Here is a 13,900-nt window from a genome sequence, read left to right on the forward strand (position 1 = left end):
TTGGATTGGACTTAAAAGAATTTCCACCATACTCTCAGATTCTCTTCTAAGGGAGAAAATTACATACCGCAATACTATCTCAGTGATCTTGCAATGGCTAAATAGAGCACTTATAAATAATGCTTAAATACTGTACAGAAGCAAAACAACTGTCACAGCACAGAATGAATGTAATCTAAAAATAGAAATATATTTTCTCATGTTGTCGCATCTAAGTATTATTTTCTCAATTATTATTTATGCCTTCATGGCCTCTGACATAGGAATTTAAAAGTCAATGTTAAACTGCACTCATTCTCTGGCAATTCCAATTCATGTATATAGATATTTTGGCTGGCTTGACAGGTATTTTATGCAGCACAAGGCAAAGCCATTGCAGCCTACAGCAAGAGCTGGTCCCTTTTGGCCATTCTCACAGTAACCTCACCAACCTTCCCACTAAAATGAACCAAGGGGATCGGTCGTAAAACGGGTCTCGCCCATCATTGAAGAGGTCTGATCCCTCCTCAGTTCCAACGTCGGAGCCAGTGTCATCCACAAAGGCCTCATCATCAAAGTCCTCCATCTCATCCTGCTGTTCATCAGCCAGTTCAGTGATGTCAGAATCAGCCGTGGAGAAAGTGGGGGAGGGCGTGCGATCAGCAAGACGCTCATTCACGCAGCCATGGAATATGGGGGAGCTAGATATCAGTTAACGGAATACCAATTAACAGAGTGAGGGGAAAGAAGAATGCTTCATTTAACAGCCGTCTGTTGCCATCAGCACAGAGACCACCTGAACAACAAGCAAAGGCTTCAAACCATCTGGACTGCAATGAAACGTAAGGGAAGGGGTTGCTAACGAAGTCAGGAAAAAGAGCATCCTTGAACTGAGCAGAAAGCAACTGAAAAATTAATATAAACATGGCTGAACATACTGATATTAAGAGCACATCCATTTAACAGATCTACAATTCTTATTTCCAACACACAGCATTTCTGTAAATAAAAATATTGTAAAGGTGCAGCCAACATCAGGAAATACTAAAAAATCCCATCAGATATTAATATTAGGTAGTTCCATAAAGTATGACCAAACTATTTGAACCACATATGTAAGTAAGGCCGTGGGCCACTCTTCCCATCAGTTTCCAGTGTTGTCCATATTCTCACAGCTCTGCCCCAGTGACTTTAGATAGAACTTAGGTAGCTACATTTTTTTAACATAAGCTTATAACTTACTAAGGGGTCAGTCAAACTACATTCTACAAGGTTACACCACAACTGGCAATATTCTAAAGAGCATTTTCTGCTCTTCACTATATTTTAAGTCTATGAGAAATCCCTGAAGGACAACACACAACTAACACTAATGGCCATACATTTTATAACCACAATCAAAGTCAAAGTTCATCCAGAGCTGAAAAGAGTTACCAGTGTACCAGGAGTTGAGATTATCATCACATACCTTCCAACAAGCTTGAACCAATGAAAGCGATCGTAAAAGGGGTCACTGCCTGTCATCGTGCTTTCACTCTCATCCTGTGCACTAGATGCCATTTCCCCAGCTCTGTCATACATCTCACGCATCAGGTCCAACCTCTGCCTGTGTAGAAGAAAGCAGGATGAAAAAATTAATAGAGATTGAATAAAAAAGTAGGGAACACAAAGTGGGATAAACTGACTTCACCCATGCCAAATCACACATAGGAAAGGGAGAATAAAGAACAGAGGAGTCTGTACCACTAAGTTTGGTACTGCACTACATCTGACATGTTAGGGATTCTGGGAAGAAATCTGCAGGCTAAGCCCACTAAGTACAAGGCATGGTCACTGCAGAAGCTTATGTAAATCTCAGATTTCATTCAAACATCTAAATATTCTTCTCTGACATCTAATTCTTGCATATTTTTTACTTCCTTTTATGCATCAGACAATGTTGCCAAGTAATTTAGGCAGTTTTTCACGTTCTGCTCCAGTGAAGCTCCTGGGGTATAAGGAATTTTGTTCTCCAGTAATATATACATACTTGAGTTTTTCTAAGGACCAGTAATGCGTTGCTCCATTCTTCAGATCCTGGACTTCCACAGCTACCACTGTACGGGGGAAAGGCCTATTGTCCCGGGTCTTCTCCAACTCAGTGGGCAAAAGCTCTGGTGGCAGTGGTGAGTAGAGGGTGTCTGTCAGCAGCACAAATTGAAACTGTACCTGAATGGCAAAAAAAAATATTCCTTTAGTTCTGATAAGCCAGCTATCAGCATCACAAAGCAGACCTAAGGCAACACATTATGAAGCCAGTTAGGTTTTCATCCCTGAATCTGTTCACAGAGTTTTTTCACCTTTTTTTTGTTTGTTTCAGAATGGCCTAAAACATATTTTTCAGCTGAGTAGACATATCTTGCCGTTACTATCACAGCTAGCAGAGGTGTGGAAAACTATGGACCTAGAACATCCTGCAGCCCCCACTTCTCTTGTAAAGATGAATGACCACATAAAGGTAAAAGGAAAAAGGAAAAGACAGGGCACTGGGGAGACTGTACATATGTTTATAATACTGACAGGAACAGCATAAGGGAAATGAAGAAGAGGAGAATATAACAACCAGATTTGCATGGGATGTTAATTCAGCCAGAAGTCTGGATCAAAGACTCACAGTTTTCTGAAATCTTTTAAAACCCAAACTAATAAGCAGGAGACATATAACTTTAAAGACTACAAATTACTCTGAGCATTTGAAGCAGGAATATACAGTCAAAACTGATGAGTCAGAAAATTCAAAAAGCAGCAGCTTTTTTAAAAAGCTGCATGTCCCTACCTTTTTCTTTAACTCTACACTGATTGCGTTGGCTTCTTTCAGATATACTGCATTTCCCCAGAGTTGGTCCCTCAGTGAAGTAAACTGGTGAAATTTCCACTTCCTGAAAGCCCACTGTGCAAGTTCATATTCATGTCGTGTCCAGGGCACTAGGAGAGAAAAGAAACAGAAATAAAACATTGCTGCTTCTTCTTCAAATCATCACGTGCAGTATCTAATACTACTGCTGACTGTGTCATCAAGTTCACAACACCTTTTCTTGAAGAGAAAACAAAAACCTGTATTTTTATTATTCCATGAGGAAAAACTGGATTCAAACTTCCTCACCACTAGCAGTGGAGATATAATGATCAAGTAAGGAGATTGGGAACAGAGAAAACAAAATAAATTCCACTATTAATTTAAATTAGTTAACAATTATTAAAGCCAAATGATGAAACAGTGGAATGAAAGCAAGCATTACGGGAATAATAAAATCTATCTACTGTCCAGAAATGGAGTTATACAGACATGTCACAGCATGAAATTCACAAATTTCTACCAAGGAGAAAAAAGAAACTTCAAAACCAAAACAAGGAAACAAAGGCAACAGTATTATTTTGGTTTACGACATCTGAACTCTTAGGGCCAAACAGAGAGAGATTCCTTTAAATTCAAGACCACCAAACCAAAGCTTGCAGTTAAACTGATCTAGTTTGTGCATCGATTGAATTTGGGGATGTATATCTACTGTTTATGTGGAACTTGTTCTATGAATAGGTACTTTACGTCTTTATGCTGTAAAGATTACAGATCAAGAAGTTAGGAAGTGTTTCACAGTTTTCCAAAGCATGTTTTCTATCTATTGCAAGAGATCTTACAGCAGCTGTTCCATTAGGCTTGGCTGTATCCAAATTATTTTTAGTTTCAAACTCACCTTCTTCTTCTTCTTCTTCCTCCTCTGTTGTTTCAGCTGCCAAGGATCGTGTCTCTACCTGCTTCTGTAAGGCCTGCAGTTTACTCTCATAGTCCTGTGGGGAGAGAGGAGATACCGTGTAGGAGGACAGACAAAAGCAAGGAGAACAGTTAAGAGAGACTAACACCTCAGATGGAATGACAGACATAGAGAACAAGTAACACATTTCCATTAATGCTCAGAGGTCACATACCAACATCTATTGTTTTAGTACAATCTGTCCTTGAAAAGAGAGAAGACAGAGGCAAATACAATTAATAGTAGTGTTGTTTTTCTAAAATCATCAGATATACATGCTCATGGTAACTGTAAGAGGGAAAGGTTTAGGGTTCAGTTTTTTTGCTAAAGACTGGAAAAAGGGGATTCTTGGGGAACTCGCTTGCTGCTTTCATGGAGGTAGAAAAGAGGCAGAAATATAGAAAAGTACAGAAACAAATTTAAAAGAGGAGGATTATTCACCTTAATTTTCTCAAAGAGAAGGATTAACAGCACCACTGATTTGCCTTTTGATACAAAAAAATTAATTTCAGATTTTAGGAAAAAAAAAAAAAGAAGACATTTTGTTTTCAATTAGATTTTACTCTTGGGATGTAATATCACTCTCTCACATGTGTATTTAATATATCAGAAGATGAAAAGAACACCACCACCCTGACAAGTAAGCAGAGAAGTTTGTGCAGAGGTTTCCCCACAAAGACCACTTCAACAGTACCTTCTGGTGTAAAAGCATTTTCTTCCTGTTCAGCATAATCATCCCTTGAAATAAATGCTACTAGGACCCAATGACCCTTTTATTATTTGCAGGTAAAACAAATACAAATTTAAGATACCAATAACAGACACAGTCACTGCGCTCCTGGTCTCAGAGCCCACCTCACTACCGTATTTTATTTTTTGAAGATAATCCTTTGGCATACATTATTCATTAAACTGGCTTCTCAAGATTTTTATACAAGAGTTGCAACAGTAATTCACTAAGAGTGTTACAGAGTTCTTATGGAAAATTCCTGAAGCCACTTATCTTGTGTTTCAACCTTCTCTCTTCCACAGTCGCAAATCCTAAAACTTGTCCAGTGCACTGCCTGCAGTAATACATTATGTCTAACAGCTATAGAAGGAAAGCTTTACACTTTGCTGCCACCCTAATTAAGGATCCCACTTAAACAGCTACATGACTTTGTTTTCACCCAGCAAGTATAGTACTTAACACTGCCACAATGTGATTGCATCAAATCTAAAAAAAGTTCAGTCAGAAAGACCTTTAGACAGTATTTGGAAAGGAGATAAACCTGAAGTATGTTCTTTTAAGTTTAGAAGTAATGTTTCCTGGAGGTAGCATATGAAAAACAAAAGCTATGCTCTTAGGAGTATAGAATTTTCAATACTGTGAATTCAATACCCATGACCTTCAGGGAGAGAAAACCAAACTATTGAAGATATATGGCCTTTGTATGAGGGCTGCATTTTAATCTTCTAATTTCCTCTTGAAGTTTTATTTGGCTAAAATGCTGCTTCTTCTTCAGTTGTGTCTGCTCCATTCACTCTAAGATGGCTACATACTTACAGTATAAGTAAACCTTACTCCAGCAGCAAAAGAACTACAGACAAAACAAAAATATATCCTTTCTTTTGCTATTTCTTCTGAAATTCCTGATTCACCAAAAAACTATTCTAGAGCCAATGAGGAGTTTCAGACTTATCTACAGTTCTGAAATACCAGCATATTCTTAAAAATTCGTTAACATAAAGGCATTCTCTCTGATCTTTTTTCCCCACCATCCATGTTGATAAAGCTATTACATTTGAAACCAAGATAAAACAGGTCAGCTGCAAAATGGCAGAAACAAGCTTCTCCTACTTGCAAGGAAGAGCAAAATAATTTATTTTCCTGTAGACAGAAAGTAGATAATGTGAAGACGTCATTTTGAGCAGCTAGATTGAAAAAATGAAAAGCTCTTCAAGTAGTGTTTAATAGCATCTTTGATCAGATTCTTTTGGAAAAAACAAAAAGCTGCAGAGGGAATGATCAAAAATCAGGAGCATTCCACTGTGAAAATTCTACTTCCAGCATGAAAAACCCAGGCACACTACATTCATTCAAAGACAAAGACCTACTTCTTGCCTTCTTCATTTTCAGACTTGTAAGCCAAGTAAGTGTATCTTCTATATATTTAAATACCTAGATAAATAAATGCTTAATGTCAACACTCTTTTTATTGACTCCACATTAGCAAATATTACTTTTAAAACTAAGTAAAAGAATTTAAGTTTGTTTCCCCATAACGAAAAAAAGAAACAGGTACTATTTCCCTAAGAAGAAAAACAGGACTAAGATTTCCTCCTGCCACGTGATACTATGGTAGTATTTAAAAATAATTGGCATGGAGCAACAGAGGAAGGATGAATTTCAGGTTGGTTCACACAGAAGGTGCACTGACTGCACTGTGAAAGGGGTTGGTTTGCTCTGAGATTGGTCAGCTCTCCAGGTAAGTATTTCCAGACTGGACTAGTGATAATACACACATAATTGTTAATACTGATGTAAATGTGCTTCAACTGCCAGAAAAGAAAAAAAAAAACCTGCATCTAGAAGCTGCCCTGAAGGTCCATGTCCTAGACTCCCTGGAACCCAGTGCATATTGTTGTATGGCTTCAAACTGGTTGATATCATTAGCTCCATGAATGTGGAAAAAGGGAATGCAAAGTTCATTTTGCCCAGGGGCATGGAAATATCTGAAGGCATAACAATCACATATTTTGTGAAAACAGGAGAAAAAAAAGAAAAAAAAAAAAATCATACACTCAAGACTAGTCCAAGCTTTTTAAGACCAGACTGGGCCAACATTTTAAGCAGAACACTGTACCATCACAACTTCAGTTCCGTGGACCTATGTGATACCTGCAAAGTTACTGTAGTGTGTGTGACTCCCCCTGGATTTGAGGTATACCAAAAGATAGTTTCTTTCGTGTTCAGAGAGCAAGTGGTGAATGGCCAGCTCTGTATTTTCTTCCAGAGTTTAAACAGCACACAAGATGGTAAAATGGGACAGCACGGAAGAGGAGTATGGCTTGTATGCCCTTACGCTATAAAAGCAGGGTTTTTTTAATGTTGTGAGGTTTTTTTTAATTTAAATAAGCTATGTTACAATAGACACAAATCTGCATAGGCTGCTTTTCATATAACAGCCGAAAAATCAGGGTAGACGGACTTATAAGAATCAGATTGAGGAAAAATTACAGAAACCTTTTTAACTCTGCTAGAACAATACCAACCCTGAGACAAAAAATAAAATCATGACAGGCCTGCAATCAAATTTCATTTCCATTTCACTGAGACAAGTCTGACACTTAAAAGAGTATTTCATAGTTTATTGAAAGAGCACTTGTTACAATACAAACCAGTTCTGCTTTTCACAAGGCAGATGCTTGCTCTTAAAACAATCCAAAACTTGTTTTTTCTTAAACAATGGACAGATTTGAAAATCCCATTTAATTCAACGGCAGCTCACTGCTTTCTTTACAGTACAAATGGGCACACAGCATAGATTTCTCATGTGGCAGCTCCTGAAGTGGTTCAGTGGGAAATATCGGAGTCAAATTTCAACATAAGGATAAAGAATGAATTTTAACATATAAAGGATAGAGGACAAACAGTGAGGGAGATATTGAAACTATGATGAATGTATTGATAAAAATAGCATCCTCTAATTTGACAGATCTCTAAATTCAGATTGCTCAAGAAAGGATGTTGAAGTCAATCAGAGGAGCGTTAGTGACATGCATTTCCCTCTGCCTTACCCCCCCAAATCCACATGTCCCTAGTGAGTCCTAAGGCATATTTAAGGAATCATCACTAAGGCACAGGTGGATGCAAGCCAGCTGTCAAAGCACACAGCACATCAGCACTTAGCAATGGCAATTAAGCTTCCTAAAACAGCACTCACATCGTGGACGCCACTTTTCTATTAATCTGAAAGCTTTTTCACAGAGTCTTCTGTGGAAGCAGCTGTATTAGCTCTATTAATTCAAAATTTGGAGTGAGAGGTGTGTGTATTTCTGAACAGTGCAAGGAGATCCACAAGTTCTCACATTGCTTCCCTTATCAGACGAGGCACTGCACTGTAATTAATATTCAGTTATTAAAGTGGGCAATTATTTTTATAGGACTTTTTTTTTTTTTTCCCAAGTTTCTTTTCTGTAATCCGCTCCTAAAAGACAGTAAAAAAAGCTGCTTCTTCTGAACAGTCTGGACTCCATTTTGACATTGGCTATCCTTTTTTGTCATATCAACAACAGAATAAGCAGGGTTTTTTTCTGGTGCTGCATTAAAACAGTGGGGTAAGAGAGACTGGTGGCAACCTACTGTTCATCATCATCACCACTATGAGGCATTTATAGATACTTCTTCTCAGATTTTTAAGCTGAAATAAGTTGGGAAAAACTGTTTAATGTTTAGCATTAAAATATCAAGTAGCAGGAGTTTTTAATCTCATGTCAGTACATGTAATTGCATGGTCTTCAAAATTATTCCATGCTCAGTCATGTGGTGATTTCACACAGGCAGCTGTGGGACACAAGATAAAATTGGTTTGGCCTTCTCTCATGACCTATCCTATGCAGACTAACTCTGTTTAGCTTACGTATCCCTACAGAGTTGAGAGGATTTTCCCAAGCATGCATTTTTAAGAGTCCAAGTCTTTTTGAGGATATGAAAGGACTCATTACTCTTGATATGTGCAAAAACAAAGTGCAATGCACTACTAAAACAGGATTCTACAATAAAAGCAATAGCAAAATATTATTTGCAGCCCAAAACTCATTTTGCAATTCTGACTCAAGCTCAAATAAAGTATTGCTCATCTACAAGGCTTCTTTTCTTCAAGAATCAAGACATTTTTGGACATGATGCTTTATTTCCTTCGTTCGAGTAGGCCAAAGCACGAGAAAAATGCAAGTTACAAAGCCATATTTGGACACAAAATTAAACCTGTCATAAAAAAAAAAAAAAAAAATGTCCCAAGTGATGGGACCAGCTCATTCTTTCAGGACAGTTACGAGGACTGACTTTGTATCTCCTACATCAGAGGGCCAGTATCCTATCAGTAACACAGGTGCAAAGACTTAGGAGTTGACACTTGATTAAGCGATAGGCAAACAGTGCACGGCTGCCACATAACGTGTTGCAACCAACATAGTTACACCATGCACAGTTGGGGAGGGGGCTGGTGGGTGGCAGGAAGCGGGACAGGAAACAAAAACAAGGTGGAAATTAAGCTTGAGGCACTTCCTACTCATCTATAGCTGTGCTGAAACATGGAGAAGTAACAATTACCAGTAGGTCTTATATTTTATCAACAAACAAGCAACCCCAAGTAAATTAAGGATATTTGTGCAAAACTGTACAAATCATTTAACTGTACAGATACACTGTAAAGTGGACCTATCTTACCAAATGTGGTATAGTAGCCAATTTTATTTTTAAAACCATACTCAAGTTAAATTTAAAAGCAAAGTAAGTCTTCAAAGCTTTAGATTGGCTTATACTTAAATCCACAGATTTTCAGAGGAAAGTGCAATTTTGTCTTGCACTTCAAGAAACTCAGAAAGAAAAAAGTGTATAATTAAAACTGGGGCTCTCCAACTGAGATAAATTCCAAAGCTCATAAAGCCTATTATTTGATCAATATTTTTTCAGTAATTTGTTTGAAACAATCTGAAGTAAGGATTGCAAGCATTTGTTTTATGGCAAATCACCTGCAAGTACAGACCTCTTCAGATCAAAATAGATATTAAAAATTTTAACTTGTATTTTGAGTGTGGGGAGGATGAAAACTAATCTTATTTCCTCCTCAAAGTGACCTTCTCCTTTATTAAACAACTCTTGAAACAGGGGTTTAATCCAAGACCAGAGGCACTAACATGAGGTATCAAATTAAGATGAAACAGTTCAATTCTCCTATCTTTGAGAAGAATTCAGCCAATTCAAGGTAGTGATCTGTAAGTCTTCATAAGAACAACCATTTCTAGAACATATCCCAGACTCATGCCCCAGAAAGCTGAAAACATTAACAAAACAAAAAAGCTTTTTGAGGCTTCTTCCTGCACCAGAGCGTCAAAAAAACCTAATTCCTTTCTACAACCTCTTTATAATGGTTAAAAACTATTATATTTAGAGATACAATGGGAATTAGAAAAAGCTTATTTTCAAAGTATTGCTTCAGCAATATATATATATTCTGACATAAAATTCCATTCAGGCAGGTTTAACCGTCACAGCAATTTCATACCAATAATTAAGAACTTAAGCAAAAGGAGAAAAGATGTCTCCTACTTGCGCAGTAGGACTGTTGTGACCCAAAAGCTCTTCTTAATTTCTCTATAAAAAAAGCCACATATCTTGTCAGCCGACAACATTTGGTTTATAGATTATTATTACTATTAAGAAATTGAGTTAAGTGTGGAAAATATTGTTCAGAAGAGCCAGATCAATTTAAAAACAGATGGTCAGTTTCCTTATTGCTAAGAAAAAGGTCACAAGAAACATTCAATACTATAAACTAAATTCCTGTTTTGATTGTCTACATAAAACACAGGAGTAAGGTAGCACTTTGTAAGTTTCAGACAATATTTTCAGCATTAGAAAAATACTTCAAGACACACACAAGAAAAAAAAAACCTGGAAAATAAGCTAGCAGGGGAGTTGTCCCCTCCACATCCCTCCCTCCAAGTCTTCTAGTCTATGAAAAAAGTTCTTATAATTTTTCAGAATGTTCTTCCAATCAATGTTGTTAAAACTGCAACGAAAGTCACATGCAAACTGAACGGGCTGAAGGGCCAGTACCTTGTATTTGTACATCGAATTACTCAAGATCTACCTGGCCAAACAAAACCCAAGACATAAGCAAAGCCAATCCTGGCCGTTTCTCAACGATAAGCCAGAATTGGCCCTGCTTCCCTCCTCCCCCAGACTACTCTTGGCCAACTAATCATACTGTAGTTTCTCTGCCCGCTTTGAGGTTGGGTGCTGAGAATTGGCGCCTCATCCGTGGGGGCGTCACAAACTGGTTATAGTGGTTAAGCCGGTCAGTCTGTTTTGGGTGGGAGTTAGCTGTATTGCCTTCTGCACTGCCTCCATTGCTGTGATTGCAGTAAGGTTGTCGGTGCTGGTGGATGTGGCGTTTTTGCTGGAAAGTCTGCAGGTCTGGATTCTGCTGCCCACTGTACGAGTGCAATGATTCAGAAGAGCCCGATGTCTGACGCCGCAAGCTTTTTTGAGAGCCATTATTGAGAGAATTGCTTCTCCAGCGCAACTGAGGTGATGGCTGCTGCTGACTGCTAGGCTGTGGCTGTGTGTTTAACTGCTGCCTGTTAATTTGGATATTATCTTGATTCCTTTGGGGGCCATAAAGATTCCACAGCTGCTGAGGATCTTTAGAAGCAGCTCTGCTTTCCTTTTCTTTGTTTTCATCTTTGTTCTTATCATCTTCTTTTGGAATTCTAACCTCAATAACTTCATCTTCTGTGATAATTATATGTGTGCCTGGACTCCATGAGTTCCTATGTTTGGGATTGCTTTTGAAAGGAAACCGGGGCTTGCGATTTTCAGGCGGAATAAATCGGTGAGGCATATTTTGTCGACGAAGCTGTTTTGCTATTTCCTGCTGCTGCAGATTTTTAAATCTAATCTGTTCTTGCCTCATCCAACGTAATCGCCCACGTCTGAAAGCTGGATCACCTGCCATTAACTGTGAAACACGCTCCTCTTTAGCAAGATCATCATTCTCACTTCTTTTCAAGTCATCCGTGGACTTCTTATCCATATCCACCATGCCGGCAGAGTTTGGAGACTTAGCTACAGTTGACTGAGCTTTCTCTGGAGACCCTATCAGAGGCAAAACCTTCTCCATTTTTAGCATCTTATTTCTAAGGACTTTTATCTCTTCATCCTTCATGTTGTTCTGCTTTTTCACTTCTTGCAAAATATCTTCCAATTTGTCTATATGCACCTTAAGGTCATCCACATCAGTTATTCCTTTACTGTTGGCCATAACATCTTCAATTTTCTCATCTCCAACTCCTACTGTATCCCAGACATCACGAGCAACAGCTCGCCATGATTCACGCTCATTTGGATCTTTTTTCCCATACATGGCACAAAGCTCTTTCATTTTAACAATGGCCAGAGCCTCAATCTCCTGCCTAGTGTGCCTGAAGTCATTGAGTGCTACCTCATAGCATATCTCTTTCACAGCCTGAATCTTTAAGTCTGAGATGGTAACCCATTTGGAGTCTTTGCTAAGGCGTCGACGTTGGGGTATCTGGTACATTTTAATAGGCTCTCGTTTCTTCCCACTGCTGGGGAGGCCACACTTTTTTACAATGGTTTGGAGCTTGCTGGGGGGCAGCTTCTCTCTCAGGGAAGTGATCAGTCTCCAACTCTCCTCACACGATCTCTTGTCCGAATCATCCCCACTATCAGAGTCTGCATCCTTTGGAAAAACAAAAATCAAGAAGTGGCCCCAAAATAACCAAAATTAAAATTGTAAGAAAATGGAAAAGCTAAACAAGAAGTAGCAGGCAAAGAAAACTAAATCAAAAATCAAAGTAGAACAAGTGATAAGGAAGTCCCTGAAGACTAAGTGTTAGGACATTTAAATGTATCTTCAAGAGTCATGGACTGTGAAAATTGAAGCTCTTCACTAAATTAAGATACATTATATTTAAAAGTCTTGTCAACTCAAAATAGCAGATAATCTAAACTCTTCCCTCCCGATCCCTTCCAAAATCTTCAAATAGATCAACTAAACCCACGTTCCTGATTAAAAAAAATTAAAAACCAAGTGTAAACTGCACTTCACACATGCTATAAAGACATGCAAATCCCCGCCACACACATTTGCCTTGGTGACTGCTGTTGCTTCTTTCAGCAAATCCTCCCCAGGTAGGTGAACACAACAGCCATCATAGAAGATGTCATGAGCAGCCAGAGTAAGTCAGGTTAACACTGGTTAGTAACGTTGCACGTGGTTGCAGGGATGCTCAAGTTTAGAATCCACTTCACTACAATAGCAGCCAGAGAAGTGTTAGACGATAAGAAAAAATGAAACAGAAGCAGCCGAAAGGTTCAATGTTAAAAGGACCGTAAGTGCCACTATGACAGGTGAAGACAGTGGTTCATACTCCAAGACTTGCTACAAGCTAAAAGGATATCCAGAATCAGTTTCACAGATGGGTTGTGGTTTGGGGTTTTTTTTCCCATTTGTCACCTTGTTGCTTAGTTTAAAGGAAAAAAAAACACATTAACAGTCTTGTCTGTCCGAAGAATGAGTTTCAGAAGAATGTAGCAGTAATAACTTTTTTTTTTTTAATTGTTTTAATACGAATTCTCTATTTGATATCCTTGATTTGTCCTCTTCTCAAACCCTAGAGCGTGGAGCTTCCACACACTTGCTAAGAGTTATGCATGTTTTGCTTCTTCATTACAAGTTTTCCACCTTTTGCTAAATGATTTTTAATGAGCAGAGCTTCAGGTTTCCACATGCTAGGAATGTTTGTTCAGGTGTACTGCCACCAGAAGTTAAGGTTATCCATTATTGCTTACTGCAACCAGGAATTAAAGTCAGATTACTTGTCTTTAAAGGATTATTAAGTTAAGACATCTCTTTAACAACCAAAGTCTTATGTATTATTGTGATACAAACATCATCAATAAAACACAGCCGTCGGTCTCTAATGAACCTCTATCTAACATCCTTATTTTTCACATAGAAAATTATGTTACATGAAAAATCAGGAACAATAACAGCAAGTTACTCTAAAACCAAAGGAAACCCAGGTCATTGACTCAGAACCACATGTGCCTAGACTTAAGACTTTGGGTAGAAGACCACAAAGAATGGGGGATATAATACAATTTGGTTTGGGAATGATGAAAGGGAGTAAAAGAAATACTGTTCTGCCCTATGGTCAGCAAGCTCCACAGCCTAAGATTCATATTATTCGAGCTTCTTGTGACCTTCTGTAATTTTAATATTCAAGAATCGCACTAGAGAATCAACTTCTAAATTTAGGTCAAAATATAAGCAAAACGCTGGTTTAGAAACAGAGCATAAACTCTTTGTGAGTTTACAGCCAACAAAATTTGCGGCCGA

At 38.2% G+C, this 13,900-nt stretch overlaps 1 protein-coding gene across 28 annotated transcripts in view; it reads right to left on the reverse strand.

Moving 5' to 3' along the window:
- Positions 1–13,900, reverse strand: part of KIF1B (kinesin family member 1B) — a 97,091-nt gene that overhangs the window by 31,958 nt on the left and 51,233 nt on the right. For 19 of the 28 annotated variants that reach the window (XM_033007685.2, XM_042794193.1, XM_042794200.1 and 16 more), the window contains 5 exons: positions 3,711–3,804; positions 2,795–2,943; positions 2,009–2,187; positions 1,448–1,585; positions 432–680 (listed from right to left, as the gene is read on the reverse strand). In XM_033007685.2, coding sequence (XP_032863576.2) covers positions 432–680; positions 1,448–1,585; positions 2,009–2,187; positions 2,795–2,943; positions 3,711–3,804 — 809 coding nt within the window. Of the gene's footprint in view, positions 1–431; positions 681–1,447; positions 1,586–2,008; positions 2,188–2,794; positions 2,944–3,710; positions 3,805–7,097; positions 12,239–13,900 lie in introns of those variants that run through there. The other 9 variants (XM_042794210.1, XM_042794216.1, XM_042794206.1 and 6 more) reach the window with 2 other exon arrangements.

Source organism: Tyto alba, unplaced genomic scaffold (genome assembly GCF_018691265.1).
Source record: "Tyto alba isolate M040663 unplaced genomic scaffold, T.alba_DEE_v4.0 Super-Scaffold_20000042, whole genome shotgun sequence".
Classification (NCBI taxonomy): Eukaryota; Metazoa; Chordata; class Aves; order Strigiformes; family Tytonidae; genus Tyto; species Tyto alba.